The sequence below is a fragment of the Mesoplodon bidens genome (assembly GCF_964165515.1).
Source record: "Mesoplodon bidens genome assembly, chromosome: 3".
Taxonomy (NCBI): domain Eukaryota; kingdom Metazoa; phylum Chordata; class Mammalia; order Artiodactyla; family Ziphiidae; genus Mesoplodon; species Mesoplodon bidens.
This window is the reverse complement of record NC_138178.1, coordinates 91,905,786-91,929,939: the sequence shown is the minus strand read 5'-3', so window position 1 is coordinate 91,929,939 and position 24,154 is coordinate 91,905,786. Positions and strand designations below refer to the sequence as shown.

General features: G+C 41.2%; 1 protein-coding gene across 1 annotated transcript; it reads left to right on the top strand.

The window, feature by feature from the left end:
• The first annotated feature begins 79 nt into the window (after positions 1-79).
• PDIA3 (protein disulfide isomerase family A member 3) lies at positions 80-23,455 on the top strand. Its single transcript, XM_081227100.1, has 13 exons — positions 80-371; positions 6,722-6,800; positions 8,555-8,672; positions 13,520-13,627; positions 14,805-14,934; positions 18,713-18,829; positions 19,142-19,267; positions 19,858-20,040; positions 20,870-20,978; positions 21,527-21,655; positions 22,216-22,295; positions 22,651-22,708; positions 23,138-23,455. The coding sequence occupies exons 1-13, from the start codon at positions 205-207 to the stop codon at positions 23,249-23,251; spliced, it is 1,518 nt and encodes a 505-aa protein (XP_081083226.1). The 5' UTR covers positions 80-204; the 3' UTR covers positions 23,252-23,455.
• Positions 23,456-24,154: the final 699 nt, after the last annotated feature.

Sequence of the window (24,154 nt, the reverse complement as noted above, 5' to 3'; positions counted from 1 at the left end):
GCCCGCCCGACGCAGGCGCCGCACAGCCAATCGGCGGCTGCCACACTGCGGCCCGAGCCGGGCTGGGGGGTTGGGACCTCCGGCTGCGGGGCCGACTGGGCCAGACGCGCGAGCGCAGGCTGAGGGCTCGTGGTTCTCTGCCCGGCCTCCGCAGTCCCCGCCGAGCCCTGACCCTCCTGGCCGCCGCCGCCTCACCTAGTCGCCATGCGCCTCCGCCGCCTAGCGCTGTTCCCGGGCCTGGCGCTGCTCCTCGCAGCGGCCCGCCTCGCCGCTGCCTCTGACGTGCTGGAACTAACGGACGACAACTTCGAGAGTCGCATCTCCGACACGGGCTCTGCAGGCCTCATGCTTGTCGAGTTCTTCGCCCCCTGGTGAGGCCATTTAGCCGGGGCGGGAGAGGGAGGGCCGGGTGGGCAGGGGGCGAAGGCGCGGGGACGGTAGGGCCTACGCAATGCCGGCGCCCTCCATCGTTCCCCCGAGCCCGGCTGCGGCCGGCAGGTTTTCCACCCACCGGGGAGCCGAGCTGCCTCGCGGAGAGCGGAGACGTCGGTGCTGATGGCCTGGGAGCGAGATCCGAGAAGGAGAACGCGAAGGCCCCTCTCGCGCAGGGCCACATCCTTACCTCGGTGCTCCTGCGGCACTTCCTATCTGCAGAGGGTTTCACCCCCTGCACCCCATCCTCCCTCGATTGGTATCTTTAGAGTTTCTGGGTGAGTCCGTTTTTACTGTTTTCCATTCTATAGACGAGGCATCTCAAGGCCTTATATTGGAAGCCAACGTTTCACCAAGTGCAGAGGCCCTGGGCCCCCAGGATACTTCCTTTCTTCTTGCCCCACGCAGCCGTTGGTTTCTAGCCAAGGTCAGAGTGGCTGCAGAATGGTCATAAGTGCTCTTTTAAGGAAGGCAGTTATTTGTCCATCGCCAGGTGCACACTTTCTCCATTAAACTGAGCATTTCTCAGCACCAGCAGAATTCCGTTAAAAAGAGTAGGTGAACAGAGTAATTCCGTCAGGATCTGTCTAAATGGTCAGTTTTAGTTAGGATTTCTGAAAAATGCCAAAGAAGACCCCAGTGAGAAAGTAATCAGTGTTGGAGAAATACTCCACTTGAAAGTGCTTTAACTGAACTAGGATGTAAATTACTTAGGATAGAACTAACTGGAAATAAAAAGCTGGCGGTGGGGTGGGAGTGGGGAGAGAGCAAATAGGATTTCTGACCCAGTAAACCTGAGCGTTGGTTTTTTTTTTTTTAACTCCCACATCTTTACCATAGCAAACTGATTATCTTAACGCTGGGGACAGCTCAGTATAACCACGCTAATTACAATACTTAATTTTTCTCCTGCCACAGTGACCCTTAATTAAAAACTATTTGTATTCAAAAGTCTCAGTAAAAGAAAGTTAGTGGATAACTTTCACTTGCTTCTAACTCTGGTCTTCACTCTGCAGGGGCTCAGCTGACTCGAGGGTTACACTAGAAGTGCTATAATGAAGACCACCTGAGCCAGAAGGGTGTGCTTAGAGGCAGCACATTTTGTTTTCAGCTTCTGACAGGTTTTGCATCCAGGGCATTACTGCGACTAACTGGCAGTACTGATTACACATCATAGGTGGTCTTTACACGTCACTAGAAATCACGTTCTCTTAGAAACAACTCTTCCCAATCATGTAACCATGCTGTTAGCTTTGAGGGGGTGTTACTGTAATTAGAATGGCTGTATGGAGTTGTATCAAAACTGGGAGGTGCCTCTGTGACTACAGGGGTCCACATGAAGTGAATTGCTGGAGAATTGTGGGCTATTAGACTATTAGTTTAAAGCAGATTTTTTCCCCCCTGATTGAAAGTGATCTATGCTACTTTAAATTGTTGCATGTGCTTCCCTAAAAACTACATATCCCATCATGCACTAAACTATCCCTAAAGTTGGGTGGATCACTGCTGTGGTGTCTCCTTGTAATTGGTCTGGAAGGTAAAGTCATCCTCCACAATGCCTACAAGAAGGATCAGTTTTCTGAATGAGTAATTTGGAATCAAGGAAGTCTCCTGTTGATGATGTCCTTATTTCGTCACATTCAACTCTTATTTATTGATATCTCAGCTGGAAATGCTCTCTAACTGCTTTGTACTCCTGTTATAAGTTAGATAGGAACAGTTAAAGAATCCTTATTAAGAGTAAAATGGACCCATTTTGAACAAGTTGTTTTTCTCATTTGTTTTAGGGTATTTTTTCCACTTTCATTTTACAAGTGAAAGTGAAAGATTTCTTTACAGCTGACTCTGTAGACTAATATTTCCATTATGGAATCAATCATCTATATAGTTTGTAAGAATGGGAGTGTCAGAATTTCTCTGGAAGTAAATAGAACTATTTAAATGTTTGTGATAATTTCTGAATATTTATTAGTCTTAAGTCTTCAGCATCTACCTGTGTTGTAGATTTGTGCCCTACCCTCTAGGACAATAGTATTAATTGATGATATTTGATACACAGTGTTTCTAGAGTATAGAAAAGGACTACGTAGATAGTATAAAATGGAATATTTAATATTTCTTATACATACTGATTCCCTTACTTGGAATTCCCTCCCCTCCCCACCCCCAGTTGATCTTTTCAACAATATTTAGCTCAAAAGTGATTTCTTCCTTCCCTGGACAACTAACTGGTTGTTCCCTCCTCTCTATTGGGACCTAATAATACTATCACCCCTGCCAGACTGATGCTCCTACAGGGAAAGGACTATATCAGTTTTTCTTCTATCAGAGGCTAAAGTAGCATGAGGCACATGACAGGCATGAAGTAATGATTTTTGGGTGAGTATATGTTGGGAGTCATTAACTGCTGGGTGCCATCCCTGAAGGTGAATGGGATTATTTGTGTTTTAGTATTATCTAGTAGTAGGTGAAAGAAGTAGTGGTAAAACTTGATGATCACCTTCAAAACCCACCTAAATTCCATTCCTGGTGAATTTAAAGAGGGCAATCTCCTCCAGCCTTATTGGAACTTGTTAGACAGGTCCTCCCTTTGGACATTTGATGATGTTGTGGATATTAACAATGCTTAAGGTGATGGTTTTCTTTTTTTTTTTTTTGCGGTATGTGGGCCTCTCACTGTTGTGGCCTTTCCCGTTGTGGAGCACGGGCTCCGGACACGCAGGCTCAGCGGCCAGGGCTCACGGGCCCAGCCGCTCCGCGGCATGTGGGATCTTACGGGACCGGGGCACGAACCCGTGTCCCCTGCATCGGCAGGCGGACTCTCAACCACTGCGCCACCAGGGAAGCCCAAGGCAATGGTTTTCAGTCCCAACCTTGCCACTTATACACACTCCCCCTACACCTCTGGTTATCTCCTGGATTCCTAGAGGAATCATTCAATAAGTCCCAGGGTGGGGCCTAGGCACACAGTTTTTTTTGGTTTGTTTTGTTTTTTAATTTATTTAATTTTATTTATTTTTGGCTGCGTTGGGTCTTCGTTGCTGGACGCGGGCTTTCTCTAGTTGCTGCAAGTGGGGGCTCCTCTTCGTTGCGATGCACGGGCTTCTTATTGCGGTGGCCTATCTTGTTGTGGAGCACGGGCTCTAGGCACGTGGGCTTCAGTAGTTGTGGCATGCAGGCTCAGTAGTTGTGGCTTGTGGGCTCTAGAGCACAGACTTAGTAGTTGTGGTGCATGGGCTTAGTTGCTCCGTGGCATGTGGGATCCTGCTGGACCAGGGGAACCCGTGTCCCCTGCATTGGCAGGTGGATTCTCAACCACTGTGCCACCAGGGAAGTCCCTTTTTTTTTTCTTTTTTTTTTTAATGCTAATGGATATTTTTTATATGCATCTGTTTTGAGACCCACTGGTCTGGCCTAATTATTTTGTACTATTTTTTTTTTCTCTTCAGATGTTTAAAGGTAGTTGAGGTGAAACTTCTTAAATCTGTTGTCTGTCTTCTTAACAGTTACTACATATCTATTCAACAGAAATCTCTTAATACATATAACACATTTATTATCTCTTAACCAAAAAAAAAAAGCCCTTCATAGTTCTGTTTTTTTAACCAATATTTTGTAATTCTCAGTGTACAGTTCTTACGCCTCTCTTGATAAATCTTTTCCTAATTACTTTTCTTTTTTTTTTCTTTTTTTGGCTGCGCTGGCTCTTCATTGTGGCGCGTGGGCTCCAGAGCGCACGGGCTCAGTAGTTGCGGCACGTGGGCTTAGTTGCCTTGCGACATGTGGGATTAGTTCCCCAACCAGGGATTGAACCCACGTCCCTTGCATTGGAAGGCGGACTCTTAACCACTGGACCACCAGGGAAGTCCCCATAGTTCTCTTGAATGCATCATTCTCACTAGTAATTTTAACTTTGCTCTACTATTCCCCTTCTCTAAAACACCCTACCCCATCCTGTCTGAAGCCTTAAATCTTTAAGGCCCAGATCCAATTCTTACTCTAACACACATTCATTTTTAACCTTTGCACCCTTATGTTCCCAAAACCTTAGGTTTATCAGATAAATTGGTTATTTTATTAAATCAATTGGAATTTGTGTAGTTTTGTTACAACCCATGTACATGAATTTTTAATTTACTATGGAATACAGAGGATATAATGAATATATTTTATGTCTCATGAAGAGAGAAATGCTACCAATGAAACTATGACACGATTGCAAGACACATCCCAATTTCAGATATGGTAAAAGGTGCATCTGTGAAACACATTATAAGGAATACCATTTATTCACCACCCAGTCTAAAAAATAAAGCCAGTACAGTTGAAGTCCCTTGTGTACCCCTTCCCCATCTTACACACTGGCCATCCTGAATTTGGTTTTTATCATTTGGTTCTTTTATACTTTTAGTAAATATGTATGTGACCCTAAGCAACATCTAATATTATAGTCTTTTTTTTTTTGCGGTACGTGGGCCTCTCACCGTTGTGGCCTCTCCCATTGCGGAGCACAGACTCTGGACGCTCAGGCTCAGCGGCCATGGCTCACGGGCCCAGCCACTCCGCGGCATGTGGGATCTTTCCGGACCGGGGCACGAACCCGTGTCCCCTGCATCGGCAGGCGGACTCTCAACCACTGCGCCACCAGGGAAGCCCTCTAATGATTATTTTTGAATAGGACTTCTAAAGACCTTGAAGAGTATAAATTCTTAGAATTCTTTGTTTTAAACAAGTTTTGGGGGCAGAATGTTTCCAAGTTACTTATCCATCCATTACTTAATAAAATAAATTTTGAGACTTTGGCTATGAAATGTCAGCTCAAATTTCTTCTGTTTCCTTCCTTCTGTTTTCTAATCCTATATTTGCTGTTTGTGGGGAGGTCACAGAACTACTCACGTTCTCCCAGTGATCCCTCTGCAAGTCGTTGGCTTTTGAATAGATGATACATAGCTGGTGCTAGTTGCGTACTGATAAGCCCCTACCCACACTGCATGTACAGTGTGCCTGTGGGACTGTTGGGGCTTTCTGGGCAGAGGAACAGGTGTTCATGATGGCCCTCTGGGAAAATATTCTAATTGACATAATGCTTTATCTTCATCAGTAGTTACAGTCAGGTGAACTGTGTAGCTGTAAAAATCAAGCTTGCTGTCTTAAATATATCATTCTCACGCTATGTTGAAACTCAGCTGAGAAGGAAAAAAGCCTCCATCGAGCTGCTAAAGTATATCAAATGAGCACCTTTTGGGCCTTATTCGACTAACCCCTCCTCAAACTGGGTTTCTGGTCAAAGAGTCATATTCAGGGAATGGAGAAAAAGTACTTGATCGTGACTCTTAAAGAGTTAATATCATACTTGGGACCTTATAAAGTTTCAACCACTATATTTTTAAGAACCACAGTGCTGGTTTTCTAAGGAAAAATACCTACCTTCCTTTAGGAAATGCTACCAGGAATTTGATTATTGCTGTCTTGCCCTTTATTTTGTCCTCATTAATTGGTCAAAAGGGCTTGAGCCCTTTCCCTCTTTAATGTGGCTTATACTTCTGACCACAGTTTTCAGGGCTCAATTGTACTTTTTTTTTTTTTTGCGGTACGTGGGCCTATCACTGTTGTGGCCTCTCCCGTTGCGGAGCACAGGCTCCAGACGCGCAGGCTCAGCGGCCATGGCTTGCGGGCCCAGCCGCTCAGCGGCATGTGGGATCTTCCCGGACCGGGGCACGAACCCGCATCCCCTGCATCGGCAGGCGGACCCTCAACCACTGCACCACCAGGGAAGCCCTCAATTGTACTTTTTTAATCTTTTTTTTTAAATCGAAGTATAGTTAATATACAATGCTGTGTTAGTTTCAGGTGTACAGCAAAGTGATTCAGTTATACATATATATATCTATTCTTTTTCAGATTCTTTTCCAGTATAGGTTATTACAGGATAGTGAATATAGCTCCCTGTGCTAGGTCCTTGTTTATTTTATATATAGTAATGTGTATATGTTAATCCCAGACTCCTAATTTACCCCTGCCATCGCCACCCCATTGCACTTTTGAGAACATAGATGCTGCTCTGGACTGAACCAGTCCTATAGAGTCGACCTCAGGCTAGAGAAGGTAGCTTTACCTCTGAGAGCTCTGGTTTACCTTCTCAGTACTGGATGTTGTTCAAGTGATGTTTTTGCTTTTGGAAGCAGCTACTAGTCAAAAGTAGTATTATAATTTGAGATTTTTCCCAGAGAAACAAAATTAACAAACTTATAGGATATATGTGCCTTTTTTCTTCAATATATCTGTATAGGTGCGGACATTGCAAAAAACTTGCCCCAGAATATGAAGCTGCAGCTACCAGATTAAAAGGAATAGTCCCATTAGCAAAGGTGAGTATAGGTGGATTCTTCATTAAAGGAAATGAGGTATTTTAAATAGTAGTTGGTAAAAATTAACATTGATTTTCTTTATTATTACGGTGCTAAGAAGAAGAGGGAACACTAGTTTCTGGGCAAATACACAACTGACTTGTATTAATTACGGTTTCAAAAGATTACAAGTAGTGAAACTAAGGGAAATGCTGGCATAAGAAAGAAGTAAAATATATGGTAAATAAAAATTAAGGGGGGGCTTCCCTGGTGGCGCAGTGGTTGAGAGTCCGCCTGCTGATGCAGGGGACGCGAGTTCGTGCCCTGGTCCCGGAAGATCCCACATGCTGTGGAGCGGCTGGACCCGTGAGCCATGGCCACTGAGCCTGCGCGTCCGGAGCCTGTGCTCGCAGTGGGAGAGGCCACAACAGTGAGAGGCCCACGTACAGCAAAAAAAAAAAAAAAAAAAAAAAAAATTAAGGGGCAAACATGGAAAGTAAAATTACAATAGTCAAGTTTAGAGGAAAATTATCAGTGGGTAAATGAGTTTCCTAAATTACTATATGCTATTCACAATGATGGAAATAGGAAGATGACAAGAGGATGTGGATAAGTATTAACTAACTGGTCAGCTGTAAACTTAGTATTTGCTTTTACAGTCAAACTAATGCTTCCAGAATTTTATGTAGTAAACCCCTAGTTGCCCCGGGCTACAAGTTCACATCTTGGCCAGCCTCAGATAAATAGTTCATACATATATAGGACTTTTTTTTTTTTTTTTTTTTTTTTTGCCATATGCGGGCCTCTCACTGTTGTGGCCTCTCCCGTTGTGAAGCACAGGCTCTGGACGCGCAGGTTCAGCGGCCATGGCTCACGGGCCCAGCAACTCCACGGCATGTGGGATCTTCCGGGACCAGGGCACGAACCCGTGTCCCCTGCATCAGTAGGCAGACTCTCAACAACTGTGCCACCAGGGAAGCCCAGGACTGTTTTTGAAAACTATTTTTAATCCTGATGTTCTGTGGCAGCTTGCCATAGAAAAAAAGAGTTCAGTCATGATTTTGTTCGTGCTTCATGTAGCTATAGTCTTTGTTACTATACATGCATTACTTTTCTGAATTTTAGTTTTTGTTAAGGCATTGGGATCATACCTCAGAATCTTACGAAGATTAATGAGATAATACATGCAAAGTGCTGGTGGCATTACCTAGTTTGGAATAAGTCGCTAAATAGATGGAAGTTGTTTTTCTTCTTCTTGATAGGTCTCACTAGATCTGTCATGTTATAGTTTAGCCCAGATTCACACTAGCTCAGGGAGCATGTTTAAGTATCAGTACCTTTGCTAATAACCATAGGTGACTTGCCAAATCAAATTATACCCCAGCTCACCTAAGGGGTATATATCGATACATCCCACTGATGATAATCATTATCAAAGTAAGCCACTATTACTAATTTAAGTGATTTATCCTTTGCATATTCTGAGAGGCAGGAAAAAGGTGGAGAACACTGCTTTAGACAATAGAGACTCTAAGGGCAGAATTTAAATAGTCATTTGTGCATTTTGTATAAGGCCCAGGGATCTAAATTTTAGAGTTCCTTAGGTCGTTCTGAGGTAGCTAGCCAAGCACCAGTCTGCCTTTAAAATCTAATATTCTGTAGGATGTGTCAAAAGTTGCTTGATATTTTGATTTGACCACTCTTAATATTTTGGGAATATAGGAAGAGCCTGCAGCAGGCTTTTGGATAAGTGGTTCATGTATTTTAATCTTTAGGTTGATTGTACTGCCAACACAAATACCTGTAATAAGTATGGAGTGAGTGGATATCCAACCCTGAAGATATTTAGAGATGGTGAAGAAGCAGGTGCTTATGATGGGCCTAGGACTGCCGGTAAGGATCCTGGATTACATTCTGGAAACTGGATCTGTTTAAGTACCCTGTTCTTTGCAGCGGGAACATGACATTTTCTATACAAGATACTTTAAGTCTTAAAAATTCCTCACCTAAGAGGTCAGTTTGGAAGTTAACAAAAGACTTCTCTAACTGAACAGATTATGTAAGTAATATAGAAAATACTTGAACTTGATTTATAAGGTTTACTAGGCATTTTTTTATTTGACAAATACTTATTCAGTACTTACTCTGTGTCAGATATTCTAGATATACTGGGTGCCCAGAATTTATTGATAAATAAAGCAGACAAGGTTCCTATTCTTGTGATGCTTACATTCTGGGAGATGAAGAGAAGAAGGCAACACACAAGTTTAAAAATATATATAGATAACCACCTCACATCCATTAGGATGACTACTATAAAGAAAAAAAAAGAAAAGAACAAGTGTTGGCAAGGGTGTGGAGAAATTGGAACCCTTCTGCACTGTTGTTGTGGACTTACATAAAATGGTGCATGCAGCTGCTATGGGAAACAGAATGGTGTATCCTAAAAAAACAAAAATAGAATTACTGTATGATCCACTATTCCGCTTCTGGGTATATACCTAAAAGAATTAAAAGCAGAGTCTGGAAGAGATATTTGTATACCCATGTTTATAGCTGCATTATTGACAATAGCAAAAAGGTGGAAGCAGCCCAAGTGTTCCATCAGTGGATGAATGAATATACAAAATGTATATTAATAATAATTAATTATATGTAAATTGTATATAATACAGTGGGTGGGATATTATTCAGCCTTAAAGAGGAGGTTCTGATGTGCTACAACTTGGGTGAACCTTGAAGACATGCTAAGTGAGATAAGCCAGTACAAAAAGACAAATACTGTGTCATTCCACTTATATGAGATTCCTAGTCAGTTTCACAGAGATAGAAGTAGAATGTGGTTCCCAAGGGCTATGGGGAGTTGCTTAATGAATAGAGTTTCAGTTTTGCAAAATGAAAACAGTACTGGAGATTGGTTGTACAGCAATGTGAATGTACTTAATGCCACAGAATTGTATACTTTAAAATGGTTAAGATGGTAAATTTTATGTTATGTATATTTTACCACAATTAAAAATTTTTTAATGCCAATAATATATGTGGATAAGATAAATTCTGTTAGTGATAAGAGCATTAAAGGAGAAAAATAAAACTGATGGTGATAGTGATTGGGGTTGGGAGTACCACGTTATGAGTGATCAGGGAAGTAACCTTTGAGCTGAGACCTGAATGATAGGAAGGAGCTCACCATGAGAAGATGTGGACCGGAGCTTTCCAGGAAGAGGGAAAACAGGTACAAAAAGACCCTAAGGCATAACTGAGCTTGATGTGTTCAAGGGACAGAAAGACCTTGTGGCTGGAATATAATTAGCAAGGATGACAGGTGAAGTTTGGGAGGTAAGTGGGCTGGCCCTGTACGTAGGGCCCATAATTAATGAGAAAGTATGTTTTCGACAGTTTTATCTTGAGTCTATCAAATAATTAGGCATATTTTACCTTTTTATGATGAAAAGGTGAGAGGAAAGGGGTTCGTTCAGTTTGGGCATTTTAGGTGATGTGGAATTTTTTCAGCATGTATGATTGGTACTCGTATACAGAGCTGTACATAAGATGGCCCCTGTCTAACTCTTAAGATTATTAAGACTTAAGCCTATTTCACTTTAGGACCTTTGCCCTAGCTGTGTCCACAGCCTGAAATGATCTTCCCCCGTGTTTGCATGGCTTGCTCCTTTTTTTCATTCAGATCCTGGCTTAAATTTCACCTCCCAGGGAATTCCCTGGCGGTCCAGTGGTTAGGACTCTGCGCTTCACTGCAGTGGCCCGGGTTCGATCCCTGGTCATGCAACTAAGATCACACAAGCTGCTCAGCACGGCACCGCCCCCACCCCCCACACACAAAATTCTTCCAGATGCTTTCCCAGGCCACCAAACCTAAGGTAGCCACCTAGTCATACTCTTACCATCCTCTTAATTCTCTGCATAGCACTGGTTACTATCTGATATTTTAAATTGTTTACTTATTTGAAGATTTATTGTATTATTTATTTGGGGATTTATTTGGAGATTTACTTATATTGTAAGCTCCAAGAGATCAGAGACCTTGTTTGGTTCATTTATTACTCTATCCCCAGTACCTAGATTCTCCACATGTAGTAGATAATAACTCTTCAATGCATGAATAAGTATTTTAGCCCAACTGAGGTCATTTAGCCAACACTCAAAATTTGATATGTCTAAGAACAAAAGGTAAAATCTTCATTTTTTTTTTTTCCCTGATCTTAAAAGCATTAATGAACACATGTTACGATTCAGATTTTATTAGCTCAGGGTAGAGTTAGCAGTTAGAATTATTGATATGTTTTTCTCTGGACTTAGGTCTAAACTATATTGTATGTGAACCCACCCAGACTGCTACTAGGCAGATAATCTCACTTGGGCTGCACATAGATTTCTTATTAGCTTTTTTTTTTTTTTTTTTTTTTTTTTTGCGTTACGCGGGCTGCTCACTGCTGTGGCCTCTCCCGTTGCGGAGCACAGGCTCCGGACGCGCAGGCTCAGCGGCCATGGCTCACGGGCCCAGACGCTCCGCGGCATGTGGGATCTTCCCGGACCAGGGCACGAACCCGTGTCCCCTGCATCGGCAGGCGGACTCTCAACCACTGCGCCACCAGGGAAGCCCTGCACATAGATTTCTTAAACTCAAGTATTTCTCAGCATCTGACTAGGTGATCAGACGTTTGGCTACTTAAGATGGATTATTTTATTCATGTATTCTAAGAACTATGCTGTTTGCCTTCCTGCTTCAACTGGTTACTCAGCACTCCCATTATACCTTCCAGAGAGTTTTAAATACTCAGGGAGAAAAGTAACACTTTTCATCATAGCCCTGAGGTAAAGTTCTTTATAATAATTTATATTGTGATATAGTAATTACAATCCCCTTGCAGGCCAAAAAATTCATATCCGATTTCAATTTACCTATTGATACAACCCCTCCTCTGTGAGGAGTTGAGGGAAACATTTAAGAGGAAAAAAATCATGAATGGAGAGAGAAGGAAAGAAAAACCTCTAAAAGAAGCAAAATAGACTCAATCATGTTGAAAGAGTTAAACAGTACTCTGTCTCAGTGAGTCAGCAAATCCTTAGAGTTCTCAGAAGAGAAAGGGGTGGGAGGGGTGGAGTATTACAGAGGAGTAGCACGGAGCCCAGAAGAAAATAGAATAATGGTCTGTCAACTAGACTTAAAGGGTAAAAGATTTTTTGTGTTTTTATGTGTGATTATTATTTTCAAACAGTTTTACTTACCTAGCGCATTTCACCTAAATAGGAAAGTGTGATTTGGGTGGATCTGGTTCATGGCATAGTTTGACCTGTATATAGTTAAACCCTGAAACAAGATAGCCAAGGCACTGCATTTTCTACTTTTAAAATGCAAGGCTACATGTGACTGTGCCACTTAAGAATAAAGGATTTGTTTGTTTAATTCATTTGCAAAATGGATATTTCTTGAACTTGTTATGCGTTAGGTATTATTCTTAGAGTTAGGTATATATCAGCAAAACAGACAAAAATAAATAAGGATAGAGTATTAGACGGGTGAAATGTGCTGTAAGAAAGATAAAGCAGGCGATAAGGGAGTGTTGGGAGTTGAATAGGTTTTAGTTTACAGGAAATGGTTAGGGAAGGCTTCCTTGAGAAGATGACTTTTTAAAAAAAATTTGTATTTATTATTTTTGGCTGCATTTGGTCTTTGTTGCTGCACATGGGCTTTCTCTAGTTGCAATGAGTGGGGGCTACTCTTCGTTGTGGTGTGCAGGCTTCTCATTGTGGTGGCTTCTCTTGTTGCGGAGCTCGGGCTCTAGGCACACGGGCTTCAGTAATTGGCAGGTGGCTTGGTAGTTGTGGCTTGTGGGCTCCAGAGCACAGGGTCAGTAGTTGTGGCTCACGGGCGTAGTTGCTCTGTGGCATGTGGGATCTTCCCGGACCAGGGTTCAAACCTGTGTCCCCTGCATTGGCAGACTGATTCTTAACCACTGAGTCACCAGGGAGGTCCCGAGAAGATGACATTTTGAGTTAAGACCTAAAGGAGGAGGTGAGGAAGGAAGCCAGGTGGATATCTGGGGCAAGATTGTTCTAGGCAGAGAACAACATGCACAAAGGTATTATCTGTATTGTTATAAACACTTTAATACATCACTGGCAGGGATATGAATAAGTACAGTCTCTTTGGGGGGGCAGTTAAACAGTTATAAATGCATGTACTCTTTGACCCAGTGAATCCACTTTTAGGTAATTGCCCTACAGATACACTCAGTCATGTGTAAAATGACGCTAGTATAAGGTTGTTTATTGCAGAATCATTTACAGCAGCAAGAAATTGGAAACAAATGTTCATCAGTTGTGGCTGGTTAAATAAATTATGGTACATCCATACAATGAAACACCATGTGGCTATAAAGAAGATTGAGGTAGCTTATTATGTATATTGACATAAATTATCTCTAAGCTGTGTTAAATGACAAAAACAAAATACAGAACAGCATATGTGTGTGCTGCCATTTGAGGAGAAAAGAAAAGAATAAATATGTAGTTGCTTGTTTGTGAATAATATGTCTGGAAAGATGTACAAAAAACTGAAATGTTATCCTATAGGGAAGAAACTGGGTCACAAGGAAAAGGATAGGAAGAAAACCTCATTGTATATGCTTTTGAACTTTTTAAACTTTAAATCATGTGAATGATTACCTTTTCAAAAATTATAAATTTGTGTTGCTATAATCTTTCATCTTGTCTTTAAGATGGAATTGTCAGCCACCTGAAGAAGCAGGCTGGACCAGCTTCAGTTCGTCTCAGGACTGAGGAAGAATTTGAGAAGTTCATTAGTGATAAAGATGCTTCTGTGGTGGGTGAGTAGCAAATTTGATAATGCCACAAAATCATCAACATGGTTTCAAAAGCCCTCTATGTCTGAGTAAACGATAAAGTTAAAACTGTTTAGGAAACCTTGGGGGCAGCTGAAAAGACAACTCGCAAAATTAGGTCAGCATTACTATAATGTAGAAAAAATTGTTTTATTTGAGTGGCCTGGTATTCTTTCAGGTGTAAAGATTTAATGTCAATTAAAGAAAATAGGAATAGCTTCAGTTTTTCCTATCACTTCTTAGACTCCTGAGATTTAACTCAAATAATAGAGTACTTAAAACTGAAAATGGGGTTTTAAGGTGGGAGGATATAAGTATATGATAAACCTCTGTGTCTGCTATTTTCACAGTTGTAGGGGAATTTTCAATTTAGGATCAAATTGCTAGGATTTGTGTATGTTTTACAGCAATCTTTGCTTTCTTGGGTGTTGCAATATCTCATTATTATTAAAATAACTTGAGCCAATTAAACACATTCTACATCTTGGTGTTTTTTGTTTTGTTTTAAATGTAATGTATAATACATTTGACTAAAAAATAAATTTAAACATACAAGCGTGTGTTCTCTTAATCTCCTAATTACTGTAATAAAACTGACTTTCTGGCAGTAGAGGATGGTTTATCATTTAAGTTTGACTAAGTCACTCCTTATCTGGATATGGATTCTGTATATTTTACAAGGAGTTAACCATAAGTAGACATTTAATAAACACTGAGGTTTCGGGCACTTTACTAGATTTGAAGTTCTAAAGACAAATAAGACATAGAAAAAAATATGGTGAATTAATTTACAGTTTATTTTGACATACTACCTTATTTAATCCTCTGACACCTGAAATAGTCCCTGAGACTCTAAGGAGTTAGGCAATTTGCTCAAATTTTTCAACTGTGAAAAACTAGAATTAAGACTTGAACCCTGACAAATTGTCTCCCTTGGCTTCCTCAAAAAAGTTTTTTTTTAAAGGTAGAGAAAGAATTCTTATCCTAATTGTTTCATCAAATATCCTCAGTACTCATGGCAAAGCAGACCCAATCCTCCTATCTATCTTGCTTTGCTTATCCATAATAAGATAAAGACTTTGAAAAAATAGAAGAATTTTAAAGTTTTGAATATGTCTCAGCACTTACTGTTTCTTCCTTGTGTTTGACATTTTCTGTATAGGTTTTTTCAAGGATTTATTCAGTGATGCTCACTCTGAGTTTCTAAAAGCAGCCAGCAACTTGAGGGATAACTACCGATTTGCACACACCAGTGTTGAGTCTCTGGTGAACAAGTATGATGATGATGGAGAGTAAGTAACTGAGTTAAATGCCCTTGTAAATGTGCACCTTGACCAAGTGCTGTTGTGTGAACTGGTGGTTTTTAAGCCTAGTTTTTCCAAAAGCTTTATTGAGCACATACTAGGCAGTAAGCTAAGTTCTGGAAACTGTTGCTGCCTTTGAGGGGCATCTAGTAATGGGAGACAGTGAATGTATTTAAAAGTACAAGTGTAAGTGAGCATTATATGTATTATGGTAGAAATTAGGCAGAGTGTACCAGAAGTACAGAGGAGGGAATGATTTTTGGGGGGGCGGGGGTGGGGAGTAGTATCAAAAAATGTCATAGAGGAGGTGACTTTTGAGGTATATCTTGAAAGATAAGTTTTTCCAGGCCGGTTATGGTGGGGGATAAAGATTATTCCAGATAGAGCAGCAGGAGAGAGGGCCCCAAGATGTGAAACAACCTAAGCGTATTGGGACCTGTAGTATTGCTGGAGTATTGTTCATGGATGAGGTCATAGTGAAAGGTAAGCTTGAAGAGGTAGGCAGAGACCAAATTATAGAAAACCTTAAGTGCCATACAGAAAAATTTAGATTTTATCTTTTAGACATTTGAGAGCCATTGAAAGACTTTGAGCTAGACAGTAATGTGATTAATTTTGTGTTTTCAGAGGAAAAGACTGGCACCCATACAGTGGTGGTTTAAAAGGGAGGGATGGCAAGGCAGTCAAGAGAGTCTAGACTAAGGGTGACATCTGAGAATCTAAATTAAGGCAGTATTAGGGACAATGAAGAAGAAGGAGTGTGTATAAAAAATATAGACAGTAGGATTTGGCCCCTAGCCAGGTGTGAAAAAGGGCAGATCTACAGTAAGTCTAGGTTTCTTTTTTTTTTTTTTTTTTTTTTTTTTTTGCGGTAGGCGGGCCTCTCACTGCTGTGGCCTCTCCCCCTGCGGAGCACAGGCTCCGGACGCGCAGGCCCAGCGCCATGGCTCACGGGCCCAGCCGCTCCATGGCACGCGGGATCTTCCCGGACCGGGGCACGAACCCGTGTCCCCTGCATCGGCAGGCGGACTCCCAACCACTGCGCCACCAGGGAAGCCCAGTCTAGGTTTCTAAAGACTTGGATAACTGGGCCAATCATCATCAAGCTATGAAGAAGACGAAGAGAAACAAATTTGAGGGGATGATGATGAGTTCTATTTTGGCACAGTGAATTTGAGTAGTTTTGAGACATCCCGGTGGTGAAGACCCATTGGACAATTGGATAAATGAGACTGAAATTCAGGGAAAGTTCTCAACTGAGATAAAAGATTTATAGGTCAACCACATGTAAGTGGTTATTGAAACCATGGGACTAGATGAGATCACTCAAGGTGAGCATATAGAGTAAAAAGAAAAGCGTGACAAGGGTTAGTGTTATTTATATTTAACAAAATATGCAGTGTTTACTATGTGCCATGTACTGTTAACTCTTTTAATCCTCTTAACAAATTGTTGAGGCAGCTGTCATTATCTCCATTTTACAGAGGAGAAAGCACACAAAGAAGTTAAGCTTCACATGCCGTAAATGGCAGAACCAGGATTGAACCTTTGCAGCTAGAAGGTCTAGCTGCAAAGTTGTTGGGCTTAACCATGAGGCTCTACTGCCTTTTACCAAGTCTATAAATGATGTGGAGCCACTTGTGGCTCATTAAGCACATCACATTATCAGCCTGTTACCCTTAGATTTGTTCACTGTGTCTGCCTCTCACACTTGCCATTAAAAGCGGCCTATCAGCGGGACTTCCCTGGTGGTCCAGTGGCTAAGGCTCTGCCCTCCCAATGTAGGGGGCCTGGGTTTGATCCCTGGTTGAGGAACTAGATTCCACATGCCGCAACGAAGATCCCGCGTGCTGCAGCTAAGACCCAGGGCAGCCAAGTAAATAAATAAATAAATCTTAAAAAAAAATTGGCCTATCAGCCTCTGATCAGAAGTCTTATTTAGAAGACCTTATATGAAGGGTGTCTTAAGTTCTTCATGTGTACCCCAGTGCCATAACATCATTAAAAATCACGTTTAAGGGCTCCCCTGGTGGCGCAGTGGTTGAGAGTCTGCCTGCCGATGCAGGGGACACGGGTTCGTGCCCCGGTCCGGGAAGATCCCACATGCCGCGGAGCGGCTGGGCCCGTGAGCCATGGCCGCTGAGCCTGCGCATCCGGAGCCTGGGCTCCGCAACGGGAGAGGCCACAAAAGTGAGAAGCCCGCGAATCGCCAAAAAAAAAAAAAAAAAAAAAAAAATCACGTTTAGAACTGATTTCTATTTTTGACAATAACTGCTCTGAAATTGGTAACTATGCTTTTAAAAAAAATCTGAGACATATTCACCTTCTTGGTTGCCCAGCATGTTTATATTAGGTCCCTTTTTGCTATGTAGTTTCCCTGTATACTATGAAAATGCCTGTGTTTTAACTGACATAAAGTTAATGGTTAACATTGGAAGAGTTGAGAGAGGGATATAAGGACTTAAAGGTGCTGACACCTAGCCCAAAACAAGTGATAAAATTGTATACAGGCGTGTATAGTGTGGGGAGGAGGAATGAGTGAAAGAGAAGCAAGAGGCAAGATATTGATAGTTAGAATAGTGATATTTTCTGGGAACGCTTGTACTAGATATAAACCTGTGACTCAGAACCAAATTGGGGTTCAGTTTTAGCTGAACAAAAGGTTAGAAAGTAAAGAAGGGCGCTTCCCTGGTGGCACAGCGGTTATGAATCCGGCTGCCACTGTAGGGCACATGTTCGAGCCCTGGTCCGGTAAGATCCCACATGCCGCGGAGCAACTAAGGCCATGCGCCACAACTACTGAGCCCACGCTCTAGGGCCCGTGAGCCACAACTACTGAGCCCACATGCCTAGAGCCCGAGCTCCGCAACAAGAGAAGCCACCACAATGAGAAGCCTGCGCATCTCAATGAAGGGTAGCCCCTGCTTGCCACAACTAGAGAAAGCCTGCACAGAGCAACGAAGACCCAGCGCAGCCAAAAATAAATAAATAAACTTATTAAAAGAAAAAAAAAGTAAAGAAGGAATTTCCTTCAAGTATTCTGGTGGAATGAGGAAAGCTTGGTTTAGGGAGAGGCAATGTAGTACCAGGAAGAGAAAACTTTGTAAACTGTGTTTATTCATATAGAGAAATCTGGAACAAAAAAATTTTTAATGGACTCAAGCTAAACATTATCTATAATCATATACTTACGTATAGAATTTTTACAGCTGGGAGGAATCTTAAATATATTTTCTCTAATGAAGTAATTTTCTTACTTGTATGGGAGAGTTGAATTTTCAAGGAGACTGGCAGGGCAAGGTACCTTCGAATAAGAGCAAGTTCTGCTTTATTTTATTGTACATATTGGGGCTTTGGGGTAAGTTGGGTTCTGTTTTTTATTGTTTTTAAAGGTTTAGAAATTAATTATCTACTCTAACCCCCTTTTGTACTGATGTAAAAGCTGAAACCCAGAAGAATTAAATTGATACCTGGCCCAAGGTCTTTGAAGTTAGTGGTGGAGCAAGAATTAGAACCAAGGTATTCTGACTTTGCAACCCAGGTTTATTAAATCATTATACCCAATTATTGCACTTGAAATTAAGGTGGTTAGCTCCTTAGCGTTGATGAAGAAGGTCATGTTGCCAAGGCTGTGGTCCCAGAAAAGAGTCCTTATGTGCTTAAATGGTGATAGTAGAAGTGCCAGCAAGCGTAGATAGTCTGAGCTTTAAATAAAAGGTGGGAGACAGTTATTTTGCTGTCTACCTACTAAGACTTTTTTCTAAAGGGGTATCACCTTGTTTCGTCCGTCACATCTGATGAACAAGTTTGAGGACAGGACTGTGGCATATACAGAACAGAAAATGACCAGTGGAAAGATTAAAAAATTTATTCAGGAAAACATGTGAGTACCTCTTTATACTTTTTGGGATTTCTTGGCTTCATTTTAGTTTGTTTATCTCAGTTATTAAGCAGAGCCATGTTTTAGATTAAATAGCCTCATTCATGGGATTGTAATGATAATAGTTGAGTTTATATTAAAGTAGTAATGTTTGGGTCCTAGAACTCCTATTGTGGTCCTATAAGTTACATTACTCGGTACTTATCCTATATACTGAAAATTTCTTTCCTTTTTAAGTGCTGTCAGTTACTTTATGATAATTCCATAATATAGCTATAAACCAGCCAAATTTGATAATCGATTGTATCATTTCAGTTTTGGTATCTGCCCTCACATGACAGAAGACAATAAAGATTTGATACAGGGCAAGGACTTACTTATGGCCTACTATGATGTGGACTATGAAAAGAATGCTAAAGGTTCCAACTACTGGAGAAACAGGTAATAAGAATAATTTTTCCCCTTTGTAAGTAAGTTTAGCCAGTGCATAAACAATTCCTTCTAACTATCCTATTACCATGTGTGATGTAAGAACAGATAAGAAAATGGGATTTGAAGCTGTAAGGATAAATAAACTATTTCCAAAATCTGTTGGGCATATCTTCCATAGGTGTTCCTTTGTCGTGTGACACAGCTGATTCTTGACCTCCCAATAAAAGATGCAAATGTCATCTAAAACGTCCTTTAACACATTGTGCCTTGTTGCCCATTGAGACCCTCAGTGTATTTTATCCTTATAAATTTTCTTTTTGGGTTAGTTATTATGCCTGCAATATTTTATAGTTATATAGTATAACAAGTTTCAGTGGGAATGGACTGTTTGCTTGGGTACCACCAGTTTGGCAGTGAAGTTCAGTAAGACACTGGAGTACACCATAATCCTATGTCAGTGCCCAAGAACACAAGTTCAGACTGTTTCCAGAGGGCTGTAGGGACTATGAAATTTTGCTTTCTAGTCTCTTGTTTCTTGGTTTAGAAGTGCTTTACCACCCTGGTATAGTCTTGGCATAAATATCTCTTGTATCCTATAGAGTGATGATGGTGGCAAAGAAATTCCTGGATGCTGGGAAGAAACTCAACTTTGCTGTAGCTAGCCGCAAAACCTTTAGCCATGAACTTTCTGATTTTGGCTTGGAAAGCACTACTGGAGAGATTCCTGTTGTTGCTATCAGAACTGCAAAAGGAGAGAAGTTTGTCATGCAGGAGGAGTTCTCGTGAGTTACAAGTTAGCGTGGGTTTGGGATTTGATTCTGCAAAGAAACTATTAAAGCCTTTTACACTACTGAGGATTTATAAAGAAGAACATTGGAATGTGAAGCTAGGTCTTGTAATCAAGACATATGACGGTCACTTTTCTCAATTAATTATACTTTAAGGATCATGATTCTTAATAAATTTTGAAAAGTAACAAAAGGATGGCAGCTTGGAATTCTTACATGATTGTTTCCACCCTGCCATTAAAAATAGTAGATAGAGAATATTAGACAGTCTCTTTGAGATTCATGTAACTTCAGAGCAACCCAGTCCCCTCCCATCCCTACAGAATGTCTTTTCTTCTTGGAATACCACATTGGCCTAAAGTAAACTCAGGGTATTGGAAAGATCTCAAGACCCCAGACAGTTTTGACTATCACCTTGTGAGACTTCGGGAGATTAAGACAAGAGAAAATCTTCCTGTGAGTGAAATCAGTAAAAAAAAAAAAAAAAAAAAAAAAAAAAAAGATAGGCATTATTATCCAGAGCAACAAAATAGGACCTGGTTCTTTTGCAGAATTGAATTTCCAGAAGGACCAATGTTTTCTTCCTTCTCTGACCTTTCTAATCCACAAAGAACACACTAGAAATACAAGAAGGTGGTTGCTTTCTTGTTCAGTCTGTAGTTCTGCATATTGAGAAACAAGGGCTCTTTTTTTTTTTAAAACTTCCAGTTACTTCCTAGCCTTGAAATTTAAACTATGTAGAAACTATTCTAAGAAATGGTTTTTAGTTTTCTCAGTGGTGGGAGCAAGTTAACAAAAGTGATCCTTGTTTTTCTAATACCAGGCGTGATGGCAAGGCTCTTGAGAGATTCCTGCAGGATTACTTTGATGGCAACCTGAAGAGATACCTGAAGTCTGAGCCTATCCCAGAGAGCAATGATGGGCCCGTAAAGGTGAGGCGCACACAACCTCCCCAAGCCTCTACACAGCTGTCTCTCCTCATTTCTTTATTCCCAAAATACTGGGAAGTGCTAAGTGAAGACCGTGTTGGTTACTCAGTTTCTGTTTTTGTTTGTACTCACCTCCCTCATCATAAAATAAACATTGTCAGAGTTCATAATGCTTAATAGGGGCAGGAGTAGAATTTTCTGATGATATTTGTATTAGGGCTAGGTTACTCTTCAGGGCAGAGCAAGCTAACCCCTAATAGAATAGTTTTAAGAAGAGTTTTAATATTGTTGTTCTGAGATTATTTTAAGGAAGGGTTGGGTAGCACTTGTTTCCTGTGACTTCCTGAACTTAGTCTGACAGGTGACAGACATGGGAATGAGTTGATTTCTGGGGAATGGTAATATCTTAATAAAGTCTATAAATATGAGTTGGGTTTCATATTTTTAGTGGCAACACAACAAATTTGAGAGGGATTGGGTCCAGAAACAAATATAGCTCATGAATGTATTCAACTTGCCTTACCAGCTAGAGAATCTTCTGTGTTTCCCAGGTAGTGGTAGCAGAGAATTTTGATGAAATAGTGAATGATGAAAATAAAGATGTGCTGATTGAATTTTATGCTCCTTGGTGTGGTCACTGTAAGAATCTGGAGCCTAAATATAAAGAACTGGGAGAGAAGGTAAGTCTGAACCATATTCTGAAGTTAAATTTGAGTTGGGAAGTTTACATACATAGTCAGCATTGGCTATTTAGTTACCCTTATTAGTTCAGAATCTAAGTACTGGTAGATTTTTTTTTCAACTCTCTACTGTTTACTCACTTTCTCCTGACTGCCCTCTGAGCCTGTGCAGTGCCTCAGATACCTGCTTTACCTTTCCACTCCTCAGACTCAATCTAGATTGGGGTTAAAAGTATCCTGGCTTCTGAATTTTGGTAATGGCTTATATGAATTCATTATGTTCCTTCATGTTAAATCACTTGGCTTAGTCCTTATAATATCTTATTTAGGCCAGGTAATTTTGAAGGTGTCTGTATATAGAGTCTTAATGTGTAGGAACCAAGAGAGAAAAGGCAAGTTTATGGAAAGTTTGATATTGTGTGCAAGTATCACTACTCTTCCTATCTCAGCAGCAAAACTTATCCAAGCTTTTAAAGAATGAGATTGTTTTGAGTCCTAAATTGACTGTCCCTCAGTCACTGAAAACTTGAAATTTAAAGATCTAACCTTTTTATTAACAGCTCAGAAAAGACCCAAATATTATCATAGCCAAGATGGATGCCACAGCCAATGATGTGCCTTCTCCATATGAAGTCAGAGGGTAAGTAGATTAAAAACTAGTAAAACTATATAGGTAACTGATAGGAAAAAATAAGCCTGTAAACCGTTTCTGTATTGTGCATAGTTTGGAGAGTCCTCATATTCCAGTTGAGCACAGAACCACCAATGCCTTCCTTGCTTAAAGTTCTGGAGCATTGGTCCACATGACTGCCACAGACCTTGTGAGCTTTCATGTTTCTGAATTTTGATAGGATGTAACGTAGCCACCAATGGAAAATAGTATCTGGTCAGATTAGAAATCATGAAGAGAAGTTACTCCTAGAAGCAGTTATTAGGAAAGTGTATGTCAGAGTTACTCTGGAATCTAAAATTTGTCAACTCTTTTCTTTTCCCAGTTTTCCTACCATCTACTTCTCTCCAGCCAACAAGAAGCTGAATCCAAAGAAATATGAAGTAAGTGCATTGTCTCATCTCCCCACAAATACATACACACACACAGACACATATTTAGTTCTTTGAGTTTATGTAACTGGAAACTCAACTCATGGTCCATATATGTGGTTGCTAATGTGCTTTTAAAAATTCAAGTCTTGGGCTTCCCTGGTGGTGCAGTGGTTGAGAGTCTGCCTGCCGATGCAGGGGACACGGGTTCGTGCCTCGGTCCGGGAGGATCCCACATGCTGCGGAGCGGCTGGGCCCGTGAGCCATGGCTGCTGAGCCTGCACGTCCGGAGCCTGTGCTCTGCAATGGGAGAGGCCACAACAGTGAGAGGCCCGCGTACCGCAAAAAAAAAAAAAAAATTCAGGTCTTCCTATTTGGGGGAAAAGAAAATCCACAGTTCTTTAAAAGGTTAAATTTTCAGAGTTATCTTTCTGTTTTCAGGGTGGCCGTGAATTAAGTGATTTTATTAGCTATCTAAAGCGAGAGGCTACAAACCCCCCTGTAATTCAAGAAGAAAAACCCAAGAAGAAGAAGAAGGCACAGGAGGATCTCTAAAGCAGCAGCCAAACACAACACTTTGTAAAAGGACTCTTCCACGAGAGATGGGAAAACCATTGGGGAGGACTGGGACCCATATGGGATTATTACCTCTCAGGGCTGAGAGGACAGAATGGATATAATCTGAATCCTGTTAAATTTTCTCTAAACTGTTTCTTAGCTGCACTGTTTATGAGAAACCAGAACCAGTTTATGTTTGTGGTTTTGGGAAAAATTATTTGTGTTGGGGGGAATGTTGTGGGGGGGGAATTGAGGTGGGGGTTATTTTCTAATTGTTTTTGTACATTTGGAACAGTGACAATAAATGCGCCCCCTTTATACTGTCTTTTCTCCACGAGGTGGGGAAGCAGAGGTTCTCTAGACCAGCACTGTCCAGTAGAACTTTCTGCCATGATAGAAATGTTCTATAATCTTCATTGCCCAATACCTGTAGCTATTGAGCATTAGAAATGTAGCTAGAAACCATATTTTAAATTTTCATTAAACAGTTACATATAGGGCTAGTGACTGCCATAATGGTCAATACAGCTGTACTGTTCTGGGTGTGGACCCAGTTATCACCTGTAATTCCTTTCCAGATTTCATCTCTTTCTATCCTCACGTGTTTATTGCACAGGACCCTAGCCTGATGATTAGAACAGGTGAGGGACCTTTCTTGTTGGGCTGTTTCTGGCCTGCCCGTGCCCTAAGGATGGATTGCAGTTTATCCTTGCCATGCAGCTGAGCATGTTTATATCTCCCAAGGGCTATTCTCTGCCCAGAAATGCCCTGTGTGGGTGTGGCATCAGGTTGGGGTTCCATCCAAGTTGTTTCAAGAATTGCTGACAATGGGCTTCCCTGGTGGCGCAGTGGTTGAGAGTCCGCCTGCCGATGCAGGGGACACGGGTTCATGCCCCGTTC

What these genes read in the sequence shown, in the direction of transcription:
- PDIA3 (XM_081227100.1), top strand. Translation starts at nt 205, where the DNA reads ATGCGCCTCCGCCGCCTAGCGCTGTTCCCGGGCCTGGCGCTGCTCCTC. An exon ending in ATAAAGAACTGGGAGAGAAG is followed by an intron (nt 21,656 to 22,215) that starts GTAAGTCTGAAC and finishes TTTTATTAACAG; the next exon opens with CTCAGAAAAGACCCAAATAT. An exon ending in TGAATCCAAAGAAATATGAA is followed by an intron (nt 22,709 to 23,137) that starts GTAAGTGCATTG and finishes TTCTGTTTTCAG; the next exon opens with GGTGGCCGTGAATTAAGTGA.